This window comes from Macrotis lagotis, chromosome 1, assembly GCF_037893015.1.
Source record: "Macrotis lagotis isolate mMagLag1 chromosome 1, bilby.v1.9.chrom.fasta, whole genome shotgun sequence".
In the NCBI taxonomy this organism is placed as follows: domain Eukaryota; kingdom Metazoa; phylum Chordata; class Mammalia; order Peramelemorphia; family Peramelidae; genus Macrotis; species Macrotis lagotis.
Genome location: NC_133658.1, coordinates 244,625,945 through 244,645,205, shown reverse-complemented (window position 1 = coordinate 244,645,205; position 19,261 = coordinate 244,625,945). Strand labels below are relative to the sequence as shown.

The 19,261-nt window shown below is 38.3% G+C and overlaps 1 protein-coding gene across 3 annotated transcripts in view; it reads left to right on the top strand.

Annotated features, from left to right (window-relative positions):
* The window catches only part of SCARA5 (scavenger receptor class A member 5), a 132,099-nt gene extending 115,690 nt beyond the window's left edge, over window positions 1–16,409 (top strand). For 2 of the 3 annotated variants that reach the window (XM_074210015.1, XM_074210014.1), the window contains exons 8-9: window positions 9,453–9,650; window positions 15,847–16,409. In XM_074210015.1, coding sequence (XP_074066116.1) covers window positions 9,453–9,650; window positions 15,847–15,980 — 332 coding nt within the window. In that variant the 3' untranslated portion in view covers window positions 15,981–16,409. The remainder of the gene's footprint in view (window positions 1–9,452; window positions 9,651–15,846) is intronic. The other variant, XM_074210016.1, reaches the window with a different exon arrangement.
* Window positions 16,410–19,261: the final 2,852 nt, after the last annotated feature.

Here is a 19,261-nt window from a genome sequence, read left to right as displayed (position 1 = left end):
TTTTTACCATTTTTTTTGCTCTCCAGAATGGTTGAATAAGTTCAAAACTCCACTAGCATTGTATTAGTATCCCAGTTCTCTCATAACCCCTTAAATATCCAATATTTTCCTGTTTTGTCATATTAACAACTCTAAAGTCATACCTCAGAGCTGTTTTAATTTGCATTTATCAAATCAATAGTGATTTAGAGCATTTTACATCTTTAAACTGCCTGTTCATATCCTTTAATCATTTATCAGTTGAAGAATGACTTGTATTTCTATAAATTTGACTCAGCTCTCTAATGAAACCCTTATCAGAGATACTTGCTGCAAAATTCCCCCCACCACCAGTTTTCTACTTTCCTTTTAATTTTAGTTGCATTAGTTTTGTTTGTGGAAAACCTTTTAAATTTTATATACTCAAAATGAGCTATTTTACATTTTTTTGATGCCCTCTGTATATTCTTGGCCCTAAATTATTCCCTCATTTATAAACCTGGTAGACTAACTATTCCATGCTTTTTTAGGATAGGGTTATTTTTTTGTTTGTTTGTTTTTGGTTATTTTTGGTTTTTGCAAGGTAATGGGGTTAAGTCACACAGCTGGATAATTATTATTGTGTCTGAGGCTGGATTTGAATTGAGATTCTCCTGACTCCAGGACCCATGACCTATCCACCAGGCCACCTAGCTGCCCCCTAGTCCATACTTTCTTTTTTTTTATTTATTATTTTTTAAGGTTTTTGCAAGGCAAATGGGATTAAGTGGCTTGCCCAAGGCCACACAGTTAGGTAATTATCAAGTGTCTGAGACCAGATTTGAACCCAGGTACTCTTGACTCCAGGGCCGGTGTTTTATCCACTGCGCCACCTAGCTACCCCTAGTACATACTTTCTTAATATACTTATGGCATTACCCTTAATGTGTAAATCATGTACCCATTTTGAATTTATCTTGATATATGGTGTGAGATGTTTGTCTATAACTAGTTTCTGTCAATTGTCTTTTCTTCTTCATTGATAATGAATTCAACCCTTTCCTTCTTTTCTTTGCTCTTTAAATCAAATATACCAATCATTTATCCATTTTATTGTTTTTTTTCATAAAATCAGCTTTTAGTTTTATTTACTAGTTCAATGGTTTCCTTACTTTCAATTTTATTAATCTCTCCCTTGATTTTCAGGATTTCCAGTTTGGTGTTTGAGAATATCTAATTTGTTCTTTTTCTACTTTTTTTACTGCATACCTAATTTACTGATCTGCATTTTTTTATATTTTATTCATATAAGCAATTAGAGGTATAATTTTTCCTCTAAATATTGCTTTGTCTGTTTCCCATAAATTTTGATATTTTGTATTATTGTTGTCATTTCTTTAATGAAATTATTGATTGTTTCTATGATTTGTTCTTTGAATCACTTGTTTTGGGGGGATTAGATTATTTAATTTTCAACTAATTTTTAATTTCTCTTTCCATTGTCCATTGTCCATTGTTAACTGTAATTTTTTATTGTATTATGATCTGAAAAGGAGGTATTTAGTATTTTTGCTTTTCTGTATTTGAATGTGAGGTTTTTTTAAAATCCTAATACATGGTCAGTTTTTATGTAGGTGCCATGTACTGCTGAGAAAAAAGGTATGTTCTTTTCTATTTCCATTCAGCTTGCTCCAACAATCTATCCTATCTTTCCAGAATTTGATTTACTCCCATAACTTCTTGTTTATTTTTTGTTGGATTTATCTAATTCTGAGGGGGTAAAGTTGAGGTCCCCCACTAGTATAGTTTTATAATGATGCTATATCATTTGATGCATGTACATTTGGTATTTATATGATTTTATTGTCTATGGTATTTTTTCAGCAAGATATAGTTACTTTCTTTATCTCTTTTAATTAGCTCCATTTTTGCTTTTGTTTTGTTTGAGATCATGATACAACCCCTTACTTTCTTTGCTTTAGTTGATGCTTAATAGATTTTGTTCTAGCCCCTTACTTTTACCCTGTATTTATCTATCTACTTCAATGTGTTTCTTGTAAGCAACATATTGTAGGATTCTTTTTTTAATCCATTCTGCTCTCCACTTATATTTTATGAATGAGTTCATCCCATTCATTTTTATGGTTATAGTCATTAACTCTATGCTATTTTTTTGCTTGTTATCCCCCTTTCTCTCCTATACCCCAGCCTTTCCTTCCTCATAAGTGTTTTACTTCTGATCACTGTTTTTCCCAAAATTTCTTCCTTTTTATAAATCTCTCCATCCCCTCCTATTTTCCCCATCCATTTTTACTTTCTTATTAGGTAAAATAGAATTCTATATCCAACTGAGTGTGCATTTTATTCCCTCTTTGTGCTTGCTTTGCTGAAAATAAAGTTTAAGCTTTGGCTGCCATGCATACCTCCCCCATCTTCACCTCCTTTATAATAGCTCTTTCATGTCTCTTTTCTGTGGGACAAGTCTCTTTCCCACTCCTAGATAAATTCTGAAGCAGTTTTCTTGTTATTTAGACAGGAATTTGGGAGGGTTTTAGAAGGTTCCTTTCTCATTCCCCTATCTAAGCACAAGAAGTTCCATAACACACTTTTATGTTTAATTAGTATTGCCAATATTTTTCTCCATCCTTTACTTAAGGCTATAAATTAACAAAATAATAAATCAAACCCTGGTTTTTAGAGCTTAACAATTCCTGAGGTGAAAATTCCTGCCCTCTTTTTTTGTTGTTATTTGTTTTTGCAAGGCTTGCCCAAGGTCACACAGCTAGGTAATTATTAAATGTCTGAGACCATATTTGAACTTAGGTCCTTCTGGTGCCAGGGACAGTGCTCTATCCAATGTGCCACTTAGCTGTTCCAATACCTGCCCTCTTGATCAGGTTCAATTTGGCTCTGCATATTCCTGGGTGGAGAGAATAGCTAAGTCATTCTCCATCCCCCAGCTTATCTCTGAGAATTTCAAAAATCATAAGAAAATTTAAAAAAGCTTCTTTTCACAAAGATTTTGTAACCTTTTGGATGGTGTCAAATTTGGAACTGAGAAGAGCTGAGTTCAAGTCTTACCTATGATACTTATCTCTGTTACCCAGGCAAGTCATTAGCCCCCTGAGCTTCAGTCTCCTAATTTGTAAAATGGGAATGATAAAGTCTACCTCTTGGGTCATGGTAAATCCTTTTTAAAATTTTAATATTTTCTCTCCAATTACATGTAAAAACAGTTTTAACATTCTTTCTTTCAAATTTTGAGTTCTAAATTCTCTACCTCCCTTGTCTCCCCCACCTCCTATTGAGGCAAACAATTTGACATAAGTTATACACGTATAGGCATGCAAAATACATTTCTAAGTCATGCTAGGAAAGAAAACACAGGCAAAACCCCCCAAGAAAAGTAATGAAAAACTATCTTTGATCTGCATTCGGGCTCCACCCTTTCCAGAGGACAACACCTTTCGTCATAAGTTCTTCAGAAGTGTCTTGGACCATTGTATTGCTGAGAATAGCTAGATCTATCATAGTTGATCATCATACAATATTGCTGTTACTGTATACATTGTTCTTGTTCTGCTCATTTCACTTTGCATCAGTTCATGTAAGTCTTTTCAGATGTTCCTGAAATCATCCTTCTTGTCATTTCTTACAATGCAATCATATTCCTAGTAAATGATTTTTTTTAAAAAGTCGCAACTGTTTTGCTGCTGTACCCTAAGGATAATGATGTCTTCAGATAAAACCTCCTATGGGTTTTAGGATCCCATTAAAATGGGAGTTAGTTAAGGTAAGATAAAATATGTGTAATGCAGATTGATCAGGGTGCTCAGTGTCCATTGCAAATTTCAAAATACTGTTATAAGTGAGACTTCTAAAGATAAAAGTGAATTAGAAACCCATAGATAAAGGGAAAGAGAAATAAAGAAGGCAATTTCCAGCAAAGAGCATCTCCTAGGCTTCTGATTCCAGTTCACACTGGGCAGCTCAGGATGGGCTCCCTGAGAGCTTTGTCTGTTGTAATGACTTTCAAGGGGGAAGCACTTTCCAGTTGAGCAGTGGAAGATCTTTTGCTTTTTGAACTGAACCTGTCATTTCTTTGGTATAAGGAACTAACTCCTGACATGAAAACTTCCTCTAGCAATACAGATGGGCAACTGTTCTGCAACTTAGAGCCTTAGGAAGTTGCCTGGATCACTGAAAAATTATATGACTCATCCAGAGTTGCACAGTCATTATGTATTAGAAGGACTTGAACTCAGGTCTTGACTCTAAGACTAGCTTCTATCCATGCTTTTCTTCTAAATCCTTTGTTAAAAAGTTTTCCAAATTCTTGGCTGCCAGATAGTTGGGGGGAGGGGGCTCTAGTTTGAAGGGGTTACCAGTGAGACATGTCACATAGGAGGATCTCTCTGAAGCAGTGGCTTTGCCAGACTTGGGCTACATTACAGCACTGGGTTTGATTAGTTAGGACCGGAAACATTGCATTGAGTGAGACTGTTTCCAAATGCTCTTGGTTGCCTGGTGGGGAAGTTTCACCCTCAGGGTAAGAACTGTTGGGACAAAGCCCTCACTTAAACCTTCCTGCCACAGAAACCCAAGCCTCCTAACTGGTCACAGGCAGCTCCACCTCAGGCTACAGAGAAAGCCACTCACTGAGTCCACCTGGAGAGGTTCCAAGCCCCATGTTGTAGAACAATGTCAATCAGGAGTCTAGTCCAGACAGTGCAGGGGAGTCGTGTAAACTGAAGCCTGGGAAGAGAGCTAGCTAGTCTGCCTGTCCTTGCTTCCCTTTCCTGAACCTTCTCAGTGGATGTTGTATATTGGGAATCTGCCTGCATGCCCTAAATCCCCAAGATGGGGCAATCTGCGTCACTGCCTGTCTCATGTTGCAAACCCACATTTTGCCCAAGGGAGCTATCAGCAGAGAAGAAGCCTGGGATGGGGAAAAAAGAAAGCAGCCTGGTAATATGAAACCACGTCCTGAGGGATGGAAGAAGAGCAGCAAGATGTCTGCTGGGTAAGATCTGGATCCACTGGAACTATTTACCTTTGGGGACATCTAAGCACTCTTTCAGGTTTCTACATAGGTTCCATCAAGTGATTCCAGGAATAAAAAAGGCAATTACTGGGCAATCAACCCAATGTCTTCAGTTTCCTTATTGTTACCATGGCAGAAGGCTCAAATCACCTCACAGGTTATAAGGAAGCTGTTTCATTTTGTTTGGGGCACCAGATTTGAGAATGACCTTGATAGCTGGGAGGCTATCCCACTGTGATATGGGGGGGCGGGGTTAAACTCATTCTGTTTGACCTCAGAGGGCAGAACTTGAAATAATTATAGAAGATACACAGAGTTAGATCTTGGACCCAGTTAAGGAAAAATTCCCTAATAATTAGAGTGGTCCACAAGAGAAATGGGCTCCCTCAGAAAACAATGAATTTCCTTCCACTGGAAGTTTCCAAGCAAAGGTTGGAAGACCATTTGGGGAGTTCATTTCTTTTCTTTTTTTTTAGATTTCTTTTTCAAGGCAATGGGGTTAAGTGGCTTGCCCAAGGCCACACAGCTAGGTAATTATTAACTGTCTGAGACTGGATTTAAACCCAGGTACTCCTGACTCCAAGGCCAGTGCTTTATCCACTGCGCCACCTAGCAGCCCCATGGGGAGTTCATTTCAAGGAGGATTCTTGCTCAAATATAGATTGGATTAGAAGACTTCCAACTCAGAGAGGTGATAATTCTATATTAAGAGACACAGAGAAGGCATTTCTTAATTTAGAAGAGAATGGATAGCTCCCATTCTAGGATTAGTAGTCATTAGTAGTCACGGATTTATAAATTACTTAGTGTAGTGTCTGTCACCCAGTATACCTGATATAAATATGAACTATTATGATATGGCCCGAGGGACAGAGGGATGTCGCAGTAGATAGAGCGCTTGGGATTGGAGTCAAGAATATTCATCTTTCTGAGTTCAAATCCAGCCTCAGATACTTTCTAGCTGTGTGACCCTCTATGAGTCACTACACCCAGTTTGCCTCAGTTTCCTCATCTGTAAAATGAGGTGGAGAAGGAAATGACAAACCATTCCAGTATTTTCTGTCAAGAAAAACTCAAATGGGGTCACAAAAAGTTGAACATGTCACCCACTTCAGCTCACCTACTCTGTCACATGTCTATCCTTTCCCCTCCTTCTTGACTAATGTAAAGGGGTCTGACTTTAACTTTTCCTTCTGGATCCAGTACCTGAATGACCACTTTTTCTATGATACTGACAACATACATATATATATATATATATATATATATATATATATATACACACACACACACACATATATATACACACACACATATATATAAACACACACACATAAACACATTCTGTATACATGTTTACATGCATATAACAATGTAATATATATAATGTATATAACTCCTTATACATATATTCCTATTTAACACATATATTATATATACAACATATTATATACATGCATACATATACACACAAATTATATAAGGCATCATGCCATATCATAGACTCATTATTATTCTCCACACATAATATTCTATCTCCTGTCTCTATGCACAGGTTGTTTGTCCTATCTGCTTAGAATATTTTTCCTCTTTAACTCCAACTCACATAATCCCAGCCTTCCTTCAAAGCACAATCAGAACACAATCAAGTACCATTACTTACCATAAGCATTTCCTGATCTGCTTAATAGTTAAGTACTCTACAAAGCCCCCCCCAAATTAGTTTATATTAATTATGTACATATTTTGGGGTATTTGTGCACATGGATCTTTATTTTCCAACATAGAATGTGAACTCTCTGAAGGCAGGGCCTGTTTTATTTCCTTTTCAAAAATATTTGTATCTCCAGTTCTTTATACAGTGCTTGGGCCATAGAAGACTCAATAAGTTCTTATTGAATGGAATGGAATCATAGAGTCATACGTTTAGAAATGGAAGGACCTTAAAAGAACATCTAGTTCAATCCATGTCTTAGTTTTATCATGATAATAATTTTGACATCATAGTCCCTAGAAGGAGTCTTGGGCACCACTAGGGGGTCCCCAGACCACATATTAAGAGCCACTGCTACATACGAGCATGATCTATTCACCAATAGATAGGTAATCAAAATATATAAACAGTGTTTAAAAGAACTATAAACTATAAACTTCCATATAAAAATAAGATCCAATAAAAAGAAATGCAAATTACAGCAAATCTGAGTTTCACAGAATAGCCTTCAACCTGATAAAGACATTCAACAAAAGGGGAAGGGGAACAGTGAATATTGGAGGGGCTATGGGAAGACAAGAATGAACATTAAAACAGAATTGAAATGACTGATAACAGGTTGAAATCATGCCAGCAAACTGTACTTATCATCGGACCCAGTGATCCCACCATTCAGCATATACTTTGCGAAGTCAGAAAGTCAGAACCAAAATTTGAAACATTCCTAGGCAACAGAGCTGTGAGAAAGAATGAAGAGCTCACCCAAAGGTGCCCCTGGACAAGTCACGATGTCTCAGTGACCTAGGCTACTCTCTAAATCTATAAATAATAGAACAGGTACTGATTCCAATAATAGGCCTATATCCAGAAGAAATCATTAAAATCTCACATTTTCCAAAATATTCGCAGCAACTCTTTTTTGTAGTGTCAATGAATTGAAAATTGAGGGGATGCCCATCAAATGGGGAATGACTGAACAAGTTATGGTATGTGAATATTATGGAATATTATTGTTCTATAAGAAACTATAAATGGTTGGACTCTAGAGAAGTATGGAATGATTTACGGGATCTGTTGCTAAGCGAAAGGAGCAGAACTAAGAAAACAATGTACACATTAACAATAACATTATGAGTGGATCAACCTTGATGGCTGCAGCTCCTCTCAGCAGTTCAGAAAGCTAGGACAACCCTGGGAGAACAGCTATGGACAAATACTATCCTGATTCTGAGGAAGAAAAACAAACAAACAGAAAAACCTTTCAGAATCTAAATGAACACTACATTCACTTTTAAAAAATTTCTCTTATGTATTTCTTTCTTATTTCATGATTTTCTCTCTTTTCCCTTAATCCTAATTCCTCATGACAAAAATAATTAATCTATAAACATGTTAAACACAAATGTGTATGTACAATGTTCACCAGACTGCTGCTGAGGGGTGTGGGGTGGGAAGGTAGGAGGTAAGGAAATAATGTAACTTAAAAATATGTATATGCATGTGGATGAATGTTGAAAAACTTTCATAATGTGTGCCTGGAAAAATAAGATAAATATCAATTAAAAAAAGAGTAGGTGCTGATCCCAACCCCCCACAAAAAAAAGGAAAAGAAAAAAATTCATAGTAGCCCATTTTTTGTGTGGCGGCAAAAAACTGGTAACCAAAAAGAGTACCCATGAGCAAATTGGTGGCATATGAATCTAATCCTTATTATTACACAATGAGAAGTGGAGAATCTTGTGGAGTGCCAAGAAACAGGAGGAGATTTGTGTGAACTGATACTGAGCAAAGTAAGCAAAACCAAGAGATTACTATGCCCAGGGATTACTACAAGGCCAGTGAAAATGAAAAGAAAGGAAACAGAACTCTGAGTAAATAAGAAACTAATCATGGGTCCTGAAAAAGATAGTAAAACAAAACTTCCTCCTCTTAACAATGGATCCCAGCTATAGAACAGAAAATTGCTTACTTTGTCAAGTGAGGTCACTCAACTGACAGGGCAGAGTGCTAGGGAGTGAAGAGAATTATATAATCAAAAATGATTATGATGTAAAAATAAAGGGTATGAGTAGAATTTTAAAGGGGTAAAGGATAATAAAAATGTGTATCTCTCTGAAATCAAGTTTCAATAGTCATTCTAAAATTAATTCTTAAAATTTGCAAAAGCCCCTGGACAAAGTTGCATTCTGCCCTTGCGTGAAGAGAATGAGAACAGACTGCACTAGGATTAAGCCTGAAAGGAATCTGTAGTCAGGGTGTCCTGCCTCCTTAGTTCAAGATTGGTTTTGTGGATGTATGTTGTTTAAGTTGTAGAACCCAAAACTGAATCCTAGAAGCAACTAGGAAACACAATGGAGAGAGCACCTGACCTAGTATAGAAAGACTCAAGGTCAAATCCAGGAGCAGACACTTATTGAAAGTAGAAACCTGAACAAGTTTATCTCTGTGTACCTTTGTTTCATCAGTTATAAAAAATGGATATAATAATAGTACCTATCTCCCAGGATAATTGTGAAGGTAAAATAAGATAACCTTTGTTAAGAGTTTTGCAAACCTTAAAAATTCATTTAAATGATGGCTATTAAAAATAATTCTGACTTGCCACTTTGTGACCTTTGACAAATCATTTAGTTTCTGTGGACCTGAGTGTTCCTGTCGGAACTGGACTAGATGACCTATCATATTCCTTCTCAGCTTGCAAATCTATGATGCTATAACTTGTGAATTCTTTCCCAGTAGGTAGCCCTAAGGGTGTGATGATCCGGCTGGTGAATGGCTCTGGTCCTCATGAGGGACGTGTGGAGGTGTACCATGACCGTCGCTGGGGGACAGTGTGCGACGATGGATGGGACAAGAAAGATGGGGACGTGGTGTGCAGGATGCTGGGCTTCCGAGGAGTGGAGGAGGTGTACAGGACAGCTAGGTTTGGGCAAGGTAAGATGTAGACATGGAAATGTGAAGATTCTGAAAGAAGAATGAAACCCAATCCTAGGGAAGTATTGCCCCTTCAGGATGCTGCAGGGAAAGGGAAAAAGACTGTTGCCCAGAAAATCCCAAGATCTGGATTGTGGGTCAGTCTTCCTACTTCTCATGGATGTCCAGTCTTGGGCATGACATTTAATTTCTTCCAAGTCTCAGCTTGTTTTCTTGAAAATGTGAAGAGTAGACTATTTGATGTCAGAGATCTCTTACCCCTCTAACAGTCTATGATTTCACTGAACTTAGGTTTGAATTTCAGCTCTTCTCCTTGTTGCCTGTGTGACTCTGAGCAAGTCACAACCTCTGTGTCTTCAAAGAATTCAAGATCTGTCATTTGGAAGAGGGCCCCAAAGGGTAGAGCTAGGAGTAATAGGTGAAGATGCAAGGAGCAAATCTGGTTCTCTGTAGAGAAAAACTTTCTAACAATTAAAGATGTCCCATTGTGGAAAGGGCCCAGAGGTGGAAACAGTCTCTTTCATTAGGGCATGTACACAAGAGAATTGTTTTTATTTTTTTATTTAAGTTGAAGAATTATTCTTGAATATTCAATATTTGGGACATTTTTATTCATCATACATACTAAAGAAACTAATATAACTTAATTTTCAAAACAAAATTTACTTAAAAACAAGATACAGAATACCAATTGTTTTTGTATTCATATCTGTGCTCAGAATATTTCCCCTTCCCTGGAAGAATGCAGGCAAAAAACAGATTATCCTTTGCCCTGAATGTTGCAGTGAGGATTCTTGTTCAGATGGGGAATGGTTAGGTGGCCCCTGTGATTCTGTCCTTCTCCCTAGTCTTTTGTTTCTTCTACTATAAAATGAAGATGTCAGACAAGAGGACTACTCAAATCTCTTCTAACTTCAAAGCTATGAACCTCTGGTTTCCAGAGAAGAAAACTGATGCTGGACCAGGTGGAACAATTTCCAAAACTGACTCTTACATCTTTCCAATCCTTTGTACTCTTTTCTCTCCCCTTTGCCCACTGCCAAGTCCCTTAGGTGTGGGTGGCATCTGTTCAAGTAAATCTTGTGAAGTTCATTGGGAACATCTGGCATAAAACCAGCTAGTTTCTCATGATATATCTTCAGTCCTCTTTCCAGTAAAATCTAGAAACTGACAGCCACCTGAGGAGTTCAGAAAGATTTTGGAATTTTGAAGAATGCATCCCTGAGGAGAAAACAATTCTCCCTCTTCCTTGTAATCAGCAAATCAGCAGATTTTCTTAGAAGAAATAGATGTCACATTGTCTACAAGAGGAAGAAATAGAAATAGTTCCCACTACACTGTTGGGTCCCCCACTGTGACCTGCTTTCTAATAAGGACATTTATGAAATAAAATCATGAATTTGTTCAGAAGGTCTAAAGTAAGGCATGATGTTCAGATCTGGCAAGCACCATCAACCTAAAACACAAACATGCTAACTAACAGGGCTGTGCAATCTGAAGGGGACCATAGTTTCAGGAGAACTCCACTTTATTCCTCTCATTTTACAGAAAAGAAAACTTTGCAAGGGAGATAGATTGGGCAGGTGCCTGAGGTCAGACAAGTTGGTGCCACAAGTCAGATTTGAACCCCAATCCTCAGGCTCCAGGGTCAGGGATATCTTTCTTCTATACTAGACTCCTTCCCCTCCCTCCCTACCCCACTACCCCCTACCCCCAGTTCTAGATGTTGGCTAATACATGAATAAAATCATTTCCACAGAACTCCCAGGCTTTAGACATTTGTCAGCAAGTCTCAAAGATAACACGTATTTTAAGATAAACTGAATTATTGGGGCAGGATGTTAAAGTTTCTGTCATATGACTTAAATTATTTCCCTAGTTGAAGCAGCTGTGGGGAAGGAAGGAAAGAAGGAAGGAAGGAAGGAAGGAAGGAAGGAAGGAAGGAAGGAAGGAAGGAAGGAAGGAAGGAAGGAAGGAAGGAAGGAAGGAAAGAAGGAAAGAAGGAAAGAAGGAAAGAAGGAAAGAAGGAAGGGAAGGAGGGAAAGAAGGAAGGGAAGGAGGGAGGGAAGGAGGGAAGGACAGAATTGTTTCATCTAGGGAATAAGTCAATGGCAAGAACTTTACTATCCTGCCCCAATAATCCCTTCCACCCAGATATTCCCCCTCAATTATACCTGTGACAGCATGCAAAACATATTTCCATATTGGCCATGTTATAAAAGAAAATTCAGACCAAAAAATAGAGGAAGTTTAAAAAGCGTGCTCCAATCTGCAATCTTTAGAGGTGGATAGCATTTTTTGAAGCCCCTTCTTTTTTGCAGAAAGGTGAGGAAGGTGAGGCCCAGGAAGTTTGAGGGACTTTCCTGAAGTCATCTTGGTGATAAACATCAAAGATGGAATTCAAACCCAGTTCCTCAGATCACAAAGCTAAGATTCTTTCAGCTCTATATCACCCTGCCTCTGAGGGACTGAAAAATGAATAATACTTCCCCTAGAAAGACAATGAAATTTAATAATGAAATATATTTTCCTTCTTCTTGGCATAAAGGCAGGGGACTATAAGGGCAAAAATGTTTTATACATTGTCAGAAATGGTCATGATATTGAGTGTTTTTTGCCCAACTGTTTCCTTTGTTAGAAGAGAATTTACATTTCAAAGGTTTTGAAAAGGGATGCTTTATTTCCAGAAATGTCACTGAGATTTTTTTTTAAAAAGAATAGTATATTTATTTGGGGGGGGGGGGGAGAAGAAAAGAAGAAAGGAGAAAATGAAGAAGGGAGGAGAGGTTGGAGGAGCGAGAAGAAGGCAGGGAGGGGAAGGGAGAAAGAAATGACTTCAATGAGTTGGGAGACCTGGGGAATGCTACTAGTTGCTGACTAGTTTAATGAGTCTATTAAGTGATATACTCTCACAAATTCTTCTTTGCTCTTCTGTGATTGTATATTAGCTAGACCTTTCTGGATGAATTAATGAAGTTTGGACTTTATCTAAAATATAAACAGTTTAGGTCCATTTTCTCTCAGTTAAATCTCCTTGGATGCCTTTAATTTATTTTGGGTATGATTGATTTCACACTGCCCTGGGGTGTCTATCTCTTTCCTGGGTAATTACTTAATTGATGTACTTTACAAAAGATATTTAATCTGGGCATTTTTTATCTGTCTGAAAGAGAGCTTGTGTAAGAACCATCTAATAACTAGGCAAAAAAAGAAACCAGGGAGACAAGGGAATCTACTAGAGGTCAAAAGAAAAAGGACTGTTCATTCTTCTGACCCTAACTTAAATTCAGGTCAAATTATATCATAATATATACTATGGCCACAAAAATCTCAGTGTAACAAAACTAATTCTAAACCCTGAGCAATCCATCATTTATTTCAAGAAATATTCAATGGATATTTGTGCTTTGAGCATGCTTAGTTCCCTATCATGGAGCCCAATGCATGCTCTATTTTGTGGGTGGAGTGACCTCCTTTGATTGTCTGCCTTTGTCTTTAAAACTGGCAAGATTGAATCAGTTCATGCTTTCCCTGCTTCCATCATCTCACTATCTTGCCCATCTGAAAAGAAAAAAAGCCATGCCCAGCCAAAGATGGTGGAAGAAACACATATAGATTCAGTTTTGCCATTTTTAAAGAAACTAGCATTTTTTAAAATAGCAATCTTTAAGAAAAAAAAGGCAAACAATCAAAAGAAGTCAATCCATCCCTTGTGGTAGGTGACTCAGGGGGTTCAATGTGAGGAAAACAGACAATGCTCAAAATCTGAGTTACAACAGCATATGATGAAATCATTTGTATAGAGCACCAGCCTTAAAGTCAGGAGTACCTGGGTTCAAATCCAGTTTCAGACACTTAATAATTACCTAGCTGTGTGGCCTTGGGCAAGCCACTTAACCTTGCAAGTACCTTGCAATAAATAAACAAACAAACAAACAAATAAATAAATAAAATACATTACAGAAATAGTCCATTGAGGCTATTTCACAATGATTTACAGTGCAGGCAGACCACCGAACTGGAAATTCAGAAGTGATGTTACTAATGACTGATAATTATATAGCACTTCACAATTTTCAAAATGTATTATATATAGCATCTCATTTGATCCTCACAAAACTCTGTGAAGTAAGTACTGTTATTTCCTTCATTTTACAGATAAGGAAATGGAGACTCAAGAAAAACCCTCAGAGAGGTTCCCCTAGGGTCTGAGGCCAGGTCCTCTGAAATCCAAATCCTGAATTCTATTCAATTATACTACCAACCAGCCCAACACTGCCACTAATTAACTTGCAGGGGAACTTTGGGCAGTCACTTTGTCTCTCAGGCTCTTGATTTCCTCATCAAGCTCTGTTATGCTGTAATTTTCTCTCAGAACTTCAAATGAATAAATAGATAGACCCATGTTTTCCCATGCATCTGTAGGAATCCAATTCACTATTACTACTACTACTACTACTACTACTACTACTACTACTTTCACTAAGACTACTGCTAATACTACTATCATTACCACTACTACTATCATTACCACTACTAATACCACTATCATTACTACTACTAATATTACTAATTACAACTACTACCACCAGCACTACTACTAATACTACTACTAATAATAATAGCAATTAACATTACTACTACCACTACTACCACCACTACTACTACTGGTATCACTTTTTGGGTCAGTCCAGATGACTCAAAGGCAGTGTGGGATAGTGGAAAGGATGCTGTGTTTGGAGACCTAGGAGTTGAGTTCAAATGGTGCCCCGTCACATCATACCTATGTGACCTTAAGCACACTTCTTAACATGTGCCTCATTTTCTTTATCTTTTGTTTATCTTTCTATGATCATTTAATTTTAATCCAGTTCAGCTCTAAATTAAAGAGTCATCCTCATTAGGCTTCTCCCCTTTCTTAGAACAGCCTTGATTATGTCTCTTTGTCTCTAAGAGAATGGAATTAAGTTTTTTAGAAGATGTGCAATGTTTTATCATGAGGATATCACATAGCCCTAAAGGCAGCTTTTGGGTGTGAGAAAGCTTCTCCCCTAAATTGATCATTGTCATGAAATCAGCTGGACCAGTGATCAATGAAGCTGGCTTACCATTCCATCATCTTCCTTACCTCCCACACAAGATAAAGCAGGGGAGTGAGGATCTCACTGTACAGGACTACATGATCTCTCTATGTGGTATGCAGAAGGAAGGGAAGGAAAGAACTGACCCATGGTTTAGGGCTGGGCTTCTTTGGGTCTATACACTTGATTTTTAAAAATATTTTGATAATTGTATTTCAATGCATTTGCTCTCTCTTATAATCCTATATATTTAATTTCATGAATTTAAAGCATTACTTTAAGAAGAGGTTCATTGACTGAGCCAATAATAATGATAATTTGCATTTATAACACACTAACTACATACCAGAAACTGTGCTAAGTATTGTACAGATGCTGTCTCATTTGATCCTTAAAATAATATTGCAAGGTAGATTTATTATTATCCATGGTTTACAGATGAGGACACTGAGGCAAACAAAAGCTGAAGTCTTCTTAACTTCAAGCCCAGTGTTCTATCCATTGTTCCCTTACATGCTCAAAAAGCCAAGAAGTCCATGAATTGAATGGAATGGAATAGAATGAAACTATATAATAGACACTGTCTTAAACACTTACCAATGTCATCTCACTGGATCATGATAAAAAGTAGTGAGAAGCCCTGGATGAGAATGAACTGTCTCCATACTTTGAAGTGGATAAGGAAAAAGAAGAACACTATTTTGGAGGGGAACAATAGTGATGTTTCTAGAGAACTACATCTTTTGGTCAGACAACCCAGGTTTGAAAACATTTTGAAGCATTTGCAAACTGTTGGAGAGGCACTGGTGGGAAGGGGAGGGAAGGGGTTGTGTAGGATATGAACTGTGCAGTCAAGAAGACCTCAATTCCAATCCCACATCAGATACATTTTACCGATGTTATCCTGAGTGAGTGACTTCAGTCTCTGTGGCTCAGTTTCCTCACCTATAAAATGAAGAAGTTGAATTTAATGACCCATAAATTCTCTTCCATCTCTAAGGCAATGATCCCATGGTTCTTTCAGTTCTATGGTTTCTTTCTCCCTTTATCCACAGGCTTCCTGCTTTGGAAATGTGTCTGTCTTCTAAGAAATCCTTTTTCCCATGTTTCCACAGGCACAGGGCAGATTTGGATCGATGATATTGCCTGCAAGGGGACAGAGGACAGCATCCTCCAGTGCAGCTTCTCCAACTGGGGGAAGACCAATTGTGGCCACGCAGAGGATGCAGGGGTGACATGCAGACACTGAGAATGGGCAGGATGGCAGCTGCCCTGAGGGCACTGGCACTATAGCTGCTGGCTTCTATTGCCTACCACTGGGGAGGCTGGGACCTTGCACCCCAGGCATCTCAGATTTACATTCCTGCTCAAACCCAGCACCCTGCCCTGCCCTGACCCCCTAAGCCTAGTGACCACTAACAAGCCGCCATAACTTTATAGTTAGACAAGCTGCTAAAAACAGTGCCTCTGGGATTGACTACAAATCTTTTCCCTCTTGGACCAACTGGATCAACAATTTGCTGACCTTACTCAGTGCCAATAGTAGCTCCTTAGAACTCGTATCATGCTTGTTTTCATTCTGTTGGATAGCAGTTAAATGCTGGGAATGTGTCAAAGCTCTGTTATTTGTGTCCATGGGGAGTGGGGCTAGCATGGATAATTAAATCTACAGAAAATTCCCAAACTTCATTTACACTGATTCTCTCAACAACTTGGTTGTCTCCCTAAACTCAGAGGCAAGACACCAGAATTCAGTCCTGGCAAGAGTCATGAGACTTTGGAAAAGGCATTTTCCTTCTCTGAGCTTCAGTTTACTTAATTTGTAAAGTGATGGGGGTTGGGGAGGGGGTGGAAAGGATGTGAAGACTGAGGGAAAGTTGGATACCACAATACCTACAGACCTGAAGAACATCTGTGGCTTGGCCCTGGGCTGGCTTACAGTTATATAGGACTCCCTGAAACTAGAAGATGCTGATCCCAAAATGCTGGTGTTATGGAAAGAACACTAGGATTGGAATCTGTGATCCCTAATACTAATCCAGGCTGTATTTCTCACTTATTTGGAACCTGCCACTTCTGTTTGAGATTTTCTGGCCCTCTCTGGCTCCATGATTCTGTCACTAGGAAGATACCTCTGAAATTTGAATCTCAGTATCAGTTGGTATGTCTTTGCCCTGTCTTTGAACATCATATGATGAAAATGGAGCATTGGATATTAAACAGTCCGGAGTGTCAGGCATTCAGAGGGAATTAGGAATATAATGATCTGAGAATTAGTGAATGGACTAGCTATGGGAAGGAGGAGACACTGGCCAGGTTGTGGTATTACAAACATACACATTACAGACTTGTGCTTTATCACAAGCCTCACATGAAGTATGGACCTAGCTTGAAGGGAGGCAGTATAGACATCTCCAGCCTCTTCCTCCCCATCTCTTCTCCAAGGAAAACTCTCATTCCTGCCATGAGGTGCAGGAGGCTCAGCCTGGAGGTCACTCTGCTGTCCTCAGAGAGAAGGGGTACCTGGCTACAAAGAGATCTGTCTGCTCCATTAAATATTGGTAATCAAGGTGAAGTGATTTTTTTAGGTTTTTCACAATCTAACTTCTGTTAGCCCAAGATCTATTTCCAAAGTTTGACTCCCCACCAAATACAACTTAATCAAGAAAATCTTTTATCCAAATAATAATCATAGAAAGTATATATAGGCAAATATAAACCAGATAGTACTGGGTGAAGGAGCCCTCCCTTTGGGAACAAGGTAACTCACCTCTACAGAGCAATGTTCCATATCTCACCTAAATGGAAGATCTCTGAAGCCTTCAGTGTAGCAAGCTTGGGATAGGTCCAAGATGCAGCCTGCAAGCCCCTCTCCTGTTCTTCCCAGTCTTTTTCTTCAGCAACCTGAAGAGGAGTTGGAATTTTCCATTTTCTCTCTTGAAGCTGGAAGGCAGAAACAACCAAAACAGCCACAGACCCTGAAGAGTTTAAAAGAGATTCAAGAAGCAATCCAACACAGAGCAAACCTCTGCTTTCTCTCCCCTCTTGGCCCCTATGCCACACCCTTCATTCAGGTGTGAGGCATTGATCTCCATATATATATATATATATATATATATATATATATATATATATATATATATGAAGAGAGAGAGAGAGAGAGAGAGAGAGAGAGAGAGAGAGAGAGAGAGAGAGAGAGAGAGAGAGAGACCCCGTTCCAGTGGACTTTGGGACTTGGGTTACACTTCAGTTTTTCTCCACAGAGAAATGGGTGCAACACTCAACTGATACAATCAGCTTACTGTATGGTTCAAGTCAATTAACTATAAAATCATTAAGAGCCCAATGTCTCAGGCACTGTACTAGGCCATAAGAATAGACAGAAAAAAATGAAAATGTCTATTCCCTCAAGGAACTGACATTCTATTGAAGAAAAATAGCACAAACACAGAAATGTCATATGTATGAATATACATGGGTGTATACACATATACACACACACTATATATATATATGTATGTATATATATATATACATATATATATATATATATATATATATATGTATATAGAGTCCTTCAACAACTGATTGACTTCAGAAATAAACAATGACAAGGGGCACATATGACCAGAAAAAGATGTTTTAGGTCTCATGAAGCATGAACCAAAGAACAAACAAAGCTGACCAGACCTTGGAGTCTAAGTGTCCAAGGATCTTGCACATGTTCTTGTGCTGGTCCAATAGGCGTATCTTCTGTAGAAGATTCCTAGATGTCACTGGTTTCAAATCTAGACCAATGGTGGTGCCAGCATCTCAATCTTAAAAGAAGACCAAAGGGAAGGTCAAGCAATCTATGTCTTGATGTGATTGTTTAGTCTCCCATTCACAATGTTGAATTAGAAACCCTTTGTTTAAGAAGAAATAATAGAGTCCTGTTGGGCTCTTTGGAAATAGGGTCAGAAGGGGTATTCTCTGCCACTTTAAAGGGAGAGGATGGGAGGGGCAACTGTAGAACCTTGGAAAGTCCCATTTCCCATAATTCCCACATGGAATTCTGATTCCTTCTCTGTGCCTCCTAGGAAAGGAGTGTGAGAGAATGAGGAAGCTAAACCCTATTAAAATAGCTCAGAACCCTTAGGACTACATGAGGCTCTGTATGGTAGGTTTAGCCCTATCCCTAAAAGCAACACTCTAGACCAACCCAGTTGCTGTTGGTGCACATATTGTCTAAAGAATGCTAGTTCCAATTAAAAAGATTATTAATCTTATGTGGTGGCAGTGGGATATCAGAGGTAAGGATGAATGCTTTTGTAAAAAATCCCTGATTGGTATTTCAAGATTTCATAAATTCATGATTTCTTGAGTGTGAGCTTTCCCTCCATGGACACAATTGTCATCTCTCCACAACTTTGTAGATATGAAATGCTGGGGTCAAAATATTCATTACTCTGTAGTCTATCTAATGATGAATTTGCTGACTAGGCTGGTCCTTGGCCTATAGACATGAAGTCCATTTGTAAACTCATAGCC